The sequence below is a fragment of the Tetrao urogallus genome (genome assembly GCF_951394365.1).
Source record: "Tetrao urogallus genome assembly, chromosome: Z".
Classification (NCBI taxonomy): domain Eukaryota; kingdom Metazoa; phylum Chordata; class Aves; order Galliformes; family Phasianidae; genus Tetrao; species Tetrao urogallus.
In genome coordinates this window covers 18,840,505-18,850,490 of record NC_136816.1, presented here as the reverse complement: position 1 = coordinate 18,850,490, position 9,986 = coordinate 18,840,505, and the positions used below count along the sequence as shown (strand labels likewise).

Genomic DNA, 9,986 nt, shown 5'->3' with positions numbered 1-9,986 from the left:
GCTTCCTGGATAAACGAACGTAACTTTTCTTAGGCATCTTCTCTTAAGAAAGCAACTTCGGCTTTTTGGTCACGCCGAAACGTAACACTGCCGTTTCGGAAGCCTGCACGCGGCCGCCCAGCACCCACCGCCTCACAGCGCCGTCGGGGCGGGGAGCCGCGGCACTCCCGCGGTGGGCGGGCTCCCGTCGTCGCGTCCGGGCTGCGTTTGCGGCCGGCGCCGGTCGGCGGTACGGGGCCGCGGCCCGGCTTAGCTCCCCGCGCCGCCATGGGGGTGCTGCTCTGGCTGATGGTGCAGCTTGGCGCGGGCTCCGCGGCGTTTGTGGTATACGTGGATGTCCGGCGAGCCGAGCGGCCCCTGAGGCACTTTTGGAGGAGTACAGGCTTTTGGTAAGCGCGCTGTCCTGCTGCGGACCCGGGCTCCGGCGGCGGGCCCGGTGCCGCGGGAGAGAAGCGCTGAGGGGTCGTCTGCCCGCAGCCCGCCCGAAGCTCAGCATGGCCGTGGTGCGCCGGCGCTGCCTGTCCGGAGGAGCCCGCTCCCGCCGGCCTGCCGATGTGGGTCACGCTGCGTCGCGGGGTGGGCCGCCCGCCCTGCTGCTGCGCTGTTCGTCGGCCCCCGAACGCGTCACGTCCTCCCTCCTGCCCCCAAGCAGCGTGAGCTGTGGGACGCTGAACTCACGGCCCTTCCTGTCAGTTCTGCGAGTTTCTCAGGGCGGGGTCAAAAGCGAGAGGCGGCGTGTTCCGCTGCCCGGCTGTAAACTGATTGTGGTCTCTGTCGCTTAGGCACGCAGTGGGTTAAGTGGCAGTTGTGAGGCTGAGTGTCACAGCGGCGTTAGGTCAGCAGCCTGCACTTAGGTTTAAAAGGAATTTTTTAATACAGTGCTTAAGGCGACCCTGAGAAAAGAGTTGGAAAAATTTACAGTGTTCTCTCGTGTCAGTGGAAAAAGGCCTAAAATCAGCTAGTGTATGTTAATCTAAAAACAAGCTTATGAAGAGAAAGGTTTGAGCTTTCTGGATTTTCATCTTTTGTTTTCAGTTTCTGCTTGCAAGGTAAAAAAGCATTTAAGAAAAGCTGCATTAAATAATACACTTTTCTCATTTAAACCACAACCCGAGAAACACTCAGGCATTTAATTATGTGAAATAAATTTTATAAGACTGCAAGTGTGAGAAAGATGTCAGTGAGGAGACCAAGGAGCAGAAGGAGCGGCTCTACCATCCGGCTCTATCAGCAGCTATTCAATTATGCTGTAATACTTGGCCAACAGTGTTAGTGATGGATCCCTTGAACAGCCACTCTGGGTCCAGTTGTTGGGCACGTATGCAGCTGGGGATCAGTGGATAACAAAGCCTGAGAGGTTTCAAGCCTTAAAATTTTCGTTGATGAGTGCTTTCAATTCAGAAGAGAAACCAGAACTAACTAACAAAAAATGCTGGTTTTCCAGCATTCTGTTCTGTCTTGTCATGGTCATAAGGTTTCTCTCCGGCAGTGTGAATTTCAACATTTTTATTCAGCATGGGCAATGCCTGTGAATGCTTTATGCCTTGATTTCTGTCTAGTTTGCCACTGCGTGAAACAGTGCATTTGTGCAAGTTTGAATTTCAGTGCAGTCATAAAACACTCCTTCAGAATCCAGCAGTTGATACTGTCCTTATCCATTGGAACAATGAAAACCACCCAGATGGCTGGTACATTTCTAGACAAAGTAGAATCCATAACTTCTCAGTCTCGTGTGTGACTTGAGGCAGTCTTTGGGAGATGGCATTTTAAGTGCCTTGTATGCTAATGAAGTTGCACAGAAGAGCTCTCATATGCTAGCTGATTTGTATGAAGCACTGCAGGAATGTAGTATGTGCCAAGACTTAGCTTTCTAATAAGAATGCAGGAGATGGGATGGTAGTGTCTGTGCTAGGACATGTCAAGTCTTTTTCAAGGTGGGTTCAGGTTTTTCTGCCTTCAGGCACAGAAGTCTGTACAGTACCAGGCTCATTCAGTAGCTTCAGGAGGTGAGATTAACTTAAAGAGGGAGTAGGAAAGGAGAAGATGACAGTTCGACTATCTGCAGTATAGTTAAAATAATATAGCTCAGAAGATGCTGCTACCATTAGCAGCACCAGTATCTACTACCAGTGATGGAGGCTGAACAGACAACTTTGGGAATCCTTGCAGAAAAGGGTAATCCTGGCAGAAAAGAGTAATGTGTAAAACTTACTGCTAAAAGGAGAAATTTGAAGTCACACAACCCGTTTGGTAGCATGGAAGTGGTAGTAAATTTGGAGCCTGTCTCATCTACCCATCAGAAGAGACATCACAGCAGGCCAAGCGTAACTTTGTTACTCATCTATACAGTAACTATACTATCTGTAAACAGTATAGTATAGTACAAGTTGTCTCCTCTTGCTTCAGGAAGATGTACAGAAGTATTTTACCAAACTTTGGAAACAATTATGTTTTTATCTTTCTTGTAATGTAAACAGTTCAAAACTCAGAATTTGCAGATTCCTAGCAGTCTAATTGAAAGTGGTGAAAGATGTACAAAGCCAGTGAACAGAGCAATGTTCTAAGTTAATGTTCTAACTTGAGGAGAACGAGGAGTGAGATCTCTTTCCATCTTGCAGTTATTTCTCTGCGGAGGTAAAAGCAGCAGGAATTTGCTCTGGTGTTCCTTAATTTTGGTGGAATAATGTGGCACTGAATTAATATTAGTATGATCATTGTTATGCAATTTATCGTGCTCAAGACTTGCAGCGTCATAGAAATACCAAGCTTCATACTCCAGTACTTTCTTATACTTCAAGGTGAGATGAGGTGTGATGGATGCTTCTCACAGATGTAACTTTCACAGCAGAGCAAGGGTTGATGTCAGCGCATAGACTTCAGCAGGAATATCAATGCAGTATTTGCTTTAGCACAGTCTTGGGCAAACCTGGCTCCTGCTCCAGAACCTAGAAGTCACTGCGCTTTTTTTATCACTGGTTACTCAGAAGTAAAGTGATCTCCACTGCATAGCTACTTCAGGCCACCTCTGACTGAAACTGTTACCTGAGGAGCAATGACTGCTTGTGATACTTTAAGTGTGGCAGTGAGATGTACCTGATTTTTGTTCTGCTTTGCCACATCATAGGTCCAACTCCTTAGCTTCCGTTTCACTCTTGTCCCTCGTTAAGTTCCTTATGCCAGATAAGATCTTGCAGGTGATACATGTTTAGCACAGGGAGTTCTGAATACCCAGTGGATCTGATAGCCAATGTTGTAATATGTTACTTCTTTTTTGTTCTTTTTCCAAAGCCCTCCTTTACCTCACAGCTCTGCTGACCTATTTGACCTAAGCAAAGATCAAGAGATGAACCTTGCATACATTTCTTCTGTTCCTCATGATGGCATTGAACAAGTTCGAATTCACTGGTTACTGGAATTGATTACTGTCAGGTAAGCAAACATTTCATGTCAAAAATCTAAAAAAAAAAGAGTTGTGACTTACTAAGGTGCCGAGCAGTTGCTCACTTTGGCAGTTCTCACAGTTTAACTGCAGACTGGTTGTTTTTTTTGTGTTCATGGAAGTCAGATAATGGCCAGTAGATTGGAATAGTTTGGGGGTGTATGAGTTCAGGAAAGAGAGAGATTGTCTTGAGTAAGATGGGGCTAACTTGCATGCATTTTGTCCTAACAAGAGGCTGAGGAGCGCCCTTGAGGCTTCTTTTCGTCAGAAGAATCTGGTGGGTGTACTGATCAGCTGTACCAAGACCATCTTACATCATATACTGGAGTTATTCCACATCTCTCTGGCTGCTGTTTGAAGCTCAATGACTTGATTCCCAGTTGTACAATGACTTCCAAAGAGGTCTCAGGCTAGCAGAATTGAGACTCATTACGTGTTTTGAGGTCATAGTGTAGCATTTTATAATTGGATGCATCCTTTTAAAATACTGCTTGGTGTAGCCTAGAAGACAGGGCTCTTCAGGAGACCTTAGTGCTCCTTTAAATGAGGAAGAGCTCTGCTTTGCTGTTGGAGCAGTATATGCTGAGTACTATAGAGAGAACTCAGCCAGATTACAATCAATGGTCATTCCAGCTGTTTTCAAGTTACACCATAGTTATTGCTGCTGTTCCTCCAAGTCCAGCTGAATTTGTTGTTAGTGCAGTAACACTTGCAGCTACTCGGTACTGAGATGAAGAACTAGAAGAAACCAGACTTTAAGAGTTCATTTTTTTCAGTGTACAGTCTAGCTGACTCATATGTACCTACAGCTCCCTCTGGCTATAGGCCTGATTTTAGTATCCAGGTCAAAGTGTTACACAGATTTGGAGAGGGAGTTTATGTACCTACAGCTCCCTCTGGCTGTCTTCTTTTAATATTCAGGTTGCAGTGTTTCACTCCCTTTCCAAGTAATATGTCTTTGGGAAAAGTTAGGAAAAGGCTAGAATAGGGTGGTAGTTGTAAATTCCTTACCAAAGCACTTCAGGTGGGAGTGCTGTCACATGTAAGGAATGGTAAGGAAAGGATGCCTTCCACGACAATAAGTAAAATAGGAGAACTAGTGACAATTGATGTAGAGAAGGTTGAAGTTGCCAATTTGTTTTTTTTTTGTCTCAGTTTTTACTCGCAGTCATTCTCCTCTAATCACTCAAGTCCCTCAACCCCAAGCCAGGGTCTTGGGGAACAAAATTGTGGCAGTCTGGAAAAGTCCCCAGTGACTTGGGAAAATAGCACACCGCTTTCTAAAAAAAGATAATAAGGACAGTGCTGGAACCAGTGACCAGTCATCCTCACCTCAGTGCCTGGTAAGCCTGTGGAACACAGATCCTCCTGGAAGCTATGCTAAAATACATGAAAGGCAGGGAGGTAATCAGAGACGGTCAGCATGACTTCATTAAGGACAAATCATACCTGACAAGTGATATTCTACAATGGAGTGATTGGATCAGTAAATAAGATCTACTGTTGTCATCTACCTGAACTTCTGATAATGAATCAGCTGGATGTCTGTGTCCAAAAAGTTACAGTCCATTTCTCAGTGTCCAAGTGGAAACCAATAGCAAGTTTAACATCCCTCGAGGGTCCATACAAGGACCCATACAATTTAATATCTTTGTTACTGTCATAGATAGTGGGATTGAGTGCATACTCAGCAAGTGTGCAGGTGACATCAAGCTAACTAGTGCTGTTGATTGCACCTGAAGAGAGAGATGCCCTCCGGAGGGATTTTAACAGGCTTGGGATGTGATTCTACATAGGCATTTATGAAGTTCAATAAGGCCACGTGCAAGATCCTGCATCTGGATTGGATAGTCCTCAATGTCAGTAGAGACTGGGTGATGAGTGGATTGCAAGCTGATCTATGGAGAAGGGTTTGGGAATATTGGTGGATGGAGAATTGGATAATGGGCCAACATTTTGTGCTTGCAGCCCAGAAAGTCAACTGTGATTGTGGAGTCTTGCACCTGGGGAGGAGTAACTGCATGCATCAGTGCAGATCAGGGAGAGGAGCTGGAGAGGAGCTCTGTGGAGAACAACCTGAGTATTCTGGTGGACAGCAGATTGGCCATGAGGCAGCAGTGTGCCCATGTGACCAAGAAGGCCAGCAGTATTCTGGAACCCATTAAAAAGCGTGTGGCCAGTAGATGGAGGGAGGTGATCCTACCTGCCTACTCTGCCCTGGTGAGGCCACTTTTAGAATACTGTGTCCAGTTCTGGGCTCCTTGATTCGAAAAAGACAGAGATCTCCTTGAAGGAGTCTGGAGGAGGCCCGTGAAGATGCTAAAGGGCTTGGAGCATCTCCCTTAAGAGGAAAGGCTGAGCAACCTGAATATGTTCAGCCTGGTGAAAAGAAGGCTGACGTACGATCTGATTAATGATTATAAATATCCAAAGTGAGGTGGAAGGCAAATGGGTGAGGCTTAGTGACAGGACAAAGAGGCTGCCCAGAGAGGCTGTGGACTCCTTCTATGGAGAAGACCTGTCTGGATGCATACCTGTGTGCCTTATTGTAGGAAACCTTGCTTTGCAGGGGGTATGGAGTCAATGATCTCTTGAGGTCCCTTCTAACCCCTGCAATTCTGTGATTCTGTGATTCTGCTATCATGGTCTTCATCAAAAGAAACATGGCCAGCAGATTGAAGGGGGTAATTCTTTCCATTTACTCTGCTATTTTCTGGACTCACCTGGAGTACCACAGCCAAGAGATGGAGTACCTCCAGCGCAAGAGATATATGGACCTTTAAGAGTGGTCCTGAGGAGGGCCATGGAGATAATCAGAGGACTGGAGCGCCTCTCCTTTCAGTAGAGTCTGAAAGAGTTGGAGTTGATTAGCCTGGAGAAGGCTCAGGGCAGACTGCATAACATCTTAGAATACTTGAAGGTTTCATACAGGAAAGAGGGAGAGGGACTTGTTATCAGGGAATGTATTGATAGGACAAGGAGTAAGTTAAATAAAAAGAGGATCCATTTAGGGTAGTTACTAGAAAAAAATCTCTAATATTAGAGTGGTAGAATACTACAACAACTTGCCCAGAGAAGTTTTGGATACCCTTTCCTTGGAAGTGCTCAAGGCCAGGTTGAATGGCTCTTCAAGCAGTCTGATCTAATGGATGGTATACCCTGCCCATGGCAGAGGGGTTGAAAATAGATGATTTCTTCCAACTCAAACTATTCTGTGATATGGAAGACATTTTCTCTTATGAGAGTAGTGAGACACTGGAACAGATTGCCCAGATAAGTTGTAGATGCACGGTCACTGGAAGTGTTGAACACGTTGAACAACAGGGCTGTGAGCAACCTGATGTAGTGAAAGATGTCCTCTGCTGTGGCTGGGTGTTGGGTTAAATGGTCTTTGAAGGTCGCTTCATACACAAATTTTTTTATTATTATTCTATTATTTTTATTGTCCTGTCCTTGGAGGTGTTCAAGGCCAGGTTGAAGGTTCAAGGCCCTGGGCAGCCTGGTTTAGCATTAAGCGTGGAGGTTGGTGGCCCTGAATGTGGCAGGGGGGTTGGAGATTCATGATCCTTGAGGTCCCTTCCAACCCTGGCCATTCTGTGATTCTATGATTCTGTGTGATTCTATTATTCTGTGATTCAGTGTGCCCAGTAGAATAAAAAATGAAGATGCCTAGAACAGCAGTGATTGATGTAGGTAGGAAACAAAACATACAATAAATAAATAAAAATCCAAAACTGTAATCTTAAAATTCATTTGCCAAAGATGGCATTTAAACACTGGATAGGCAGACAGTAAATTGAGCAACAGTGGTGTTTGGAAAGGGAGAGAGCATGAGCCCTGCAGATGAACACTGAGCTTGGAAGAAGAAATAGGTTTAAGGTTGCAAATCAGAACAGGAGAAGTTCTGTGCTGATGCTTACTTCTGTGCATTTGTGATTCTTTTTCTAAGCCAGTGATTTCCAGAACAACATAGAGAGGTTTTGAACAAGATCCATGTAACAGCAAAGTTAGCTTATATTGTGAGACTGGTGAATAGAGAGGATGTGGTCTACCCACAGAAGACAGTGTGCTGGGAGGTCCACCACAGAGGATGGCCAGCAGTATCATGTTGCTTTTCTTTCCAGTTGTGCTAAGTGTAAAAAGGTGATATAAATGTTCCACCCAAAAAGCAGATGTGCCTATGTAGAAGTGGAAAAAGTCTTCTAGAGTGCTCTTCTTTATTGTGTCTTCTAATAATAGTTGCCTCAATTCCATATGCATCCCTTATGCTTTAACTCTTTTCTAGGACACCAGACCTACCTTTTGTCCTTTACTTTATTCCACATTACCCTTACATTTTACCACCCATGAAAGTATACCATGAGGCGAGCTTGAAGAACTGCTATTTTTATTTTTCAGCCAAAAACACACATTTATATTCACGTCATGAGACACAGGATTCATGGTTACACACGAACTCAAAGTTTCTTTGATGGACTGGACAGTTCCCAGGATGTTTGGCAGTCCCAGTAAACGTAGCTATTTCTGGAACCTAGACAACATATTCTGGCTGTCCTGCCAATAAGCAAGAGGAGAGTTGGAGGTACATACTCTCAACTCTGTGCCCAGCTCCATGGGAATCACACAGTCCTCAAGATAAGGTCCTGTCCCTATTGTTAAGTAGCTGTACTAAAGTTTGTTGGATATATGATCTGTGCAAGGCACCATAGTGAACAAAAATATTGTAATATACATGATAGATATAACATTTTCTAGTAGTCATATAACAATTTTATTTCAAAATTAGTATTAACCTAGTTGGAATTACAATAATATCCCCAGCTCCTCTCCCAAGTCACAGTACATAGTTCATGGTACAATAGGAGAGAAGAGAATTGGCAGTTTGTAACATTTTCAGTCATATGCTTAATCTTGATGCAGTGCAGTATAGCAAACATTAACCTGCTGGAAAAGGGCTTACTTTTTTTTAAGTGACATTTTTTGTACTCTGAAGTAATTCATGGTCTCCGAGCATCCCTACATCATCACACTGAAGGCCATTTTCCTGCTGTGTTTTATGCTGTCCTACTCGACTTGATTGTGAGCCGGATCTGTCAATGAAACAGGTAATGGTTCTTAAACTTTCTTCCAGTTGATGGTTTCCTTCTAGTAAAAGTACTAAAGCTCAAGCCTCTTCTTATGCATAGAAGAGTTTTTCTGCTCTCCTTTGGTGCCAAAAATATGATGAAAAATAGCTTCTGACTTAATTTCTCAGTCTGATGGGTAAAAAAGGACTGCATTGGCAACTTCTACTTATCCCCAGAGGTTGTTGCAAGCATACACTTTCCATGGGGATAGTTGTTTTTCTTTCTTTCTTTCTTTTTTTTTTTTTTTTTTTCTTTTCTAAGATGAGATTCATCAAGAGTCAAAGGAATTTATATTTTTTCCCTTTTATGTTCTAGGTTGGTAACTTGATTCATGAAGATAAAAGAAGTGTAGATTGCTAGGAAATGTTTTTCTTTTCTATTGAAAAAATTTAAGTTTACTTCCAACAGCAGCTTACTTGGTCACAGCAGCCTAAAATTGTCTGTACTGTTACCAATTGTGTAGCACTAATTCTTGTGAACCCACTTCCTGGCGAAACATTAAAAGAGATACTCCCAGATCAAAGAATGATTGCAAATAAAAATAAATACAACACTTTGTCCTTGGACTTTGTCCATTTGTTTTTATGAAATAAAATAAGCCAGTCGTACCAAGTCAGCACTTTAAATAATTATATTATTTAATTGTTTTATGGCAGGAATTGGCTGCCAGTGGTCAATCTTGTAATATCTAGACAGGCATTTCTGTCAGGCTTTACTGCTCTGGCAGTGCTAGCAGTGCACAGTTGATTGACTTTTCTGTAATGAACTCATGAGAATGTCAGCATTGAGTCACTTACCTAATATTGTGCTACTCTCAATTCCTATTAAGACACTTTTATTTTGTCTTTTGGGAATGTAGTTTTTTTGTTTTTTTGTTTTTTTAAAGTGAAATATATGTTCTTGAGAGCCAAACAGGCTCTGGGGCACCTGGAGAACCTCAGTTAGATTGTTCTTCCATTCAGTGACCTGAAAGTTGAAATAAGCAAATCACATGATGTGTCGAAGTGGCATTTGTTTTAACGGTATATCTAAGAAATAGTTTCAGCATACATGTAACCTATTTCTGGTGTCTGCTAAGTGCACAAAGTACAAGTGTGACAGTTTCCTTCTCTGCTTGGTTCCACATGTGAACCAGCCGTGAATGAGAAAGGTAGGGCAGCTGTTCTCCCTTTCATGCGGGTAATTTTAGACCTCAGTGTAAGAAAGAGTTTTCTGTCAATGCTAGAACACTAAGTACCAACAGTACTAGAATCAGTATAACTAGAATCAAAACCTAGATGTATGCTTATTTGTATAGAGAGAGCATACATATAAAACAACAAAACTGACTCTGAGGGTATCATTTGACACCATACAGAATAAATAACTCAATGCAAATTGTCATGAAAATTAACACAAACATGTAAAACATGGCTTATTAG

General features: G+C 43.2%; 1 protein-coding gene across 1 annotated transcript in view; it reads left to right on the top strand.

Annotated features, from left to right (window-relative positions):
* Nucleotides 1-267: 267 nt before the first annotated feature.
* The window catches only part of IDUA (alpha-L-iduronidase), a gene marked incomplete at both ends in the record, with an annotated part of 45,196 nt that continues 35,477 nt past the window's right edge, over nucleotides 268-9,986 (top strand). The window contains 2 exons of the mRNA XM_079548685.1: nucleotides 268-389; nucleotides 3,289-3,429. Of these exons, the coding sequence (XP_079404811.1) occupies nucleotides 268-389; nucleotides 3,289-3,429 (263 nt within the window). The remainder of the gene's footprint in view (nucleotides 390-3,288; nucleotides 3,430-9,986) is intronic.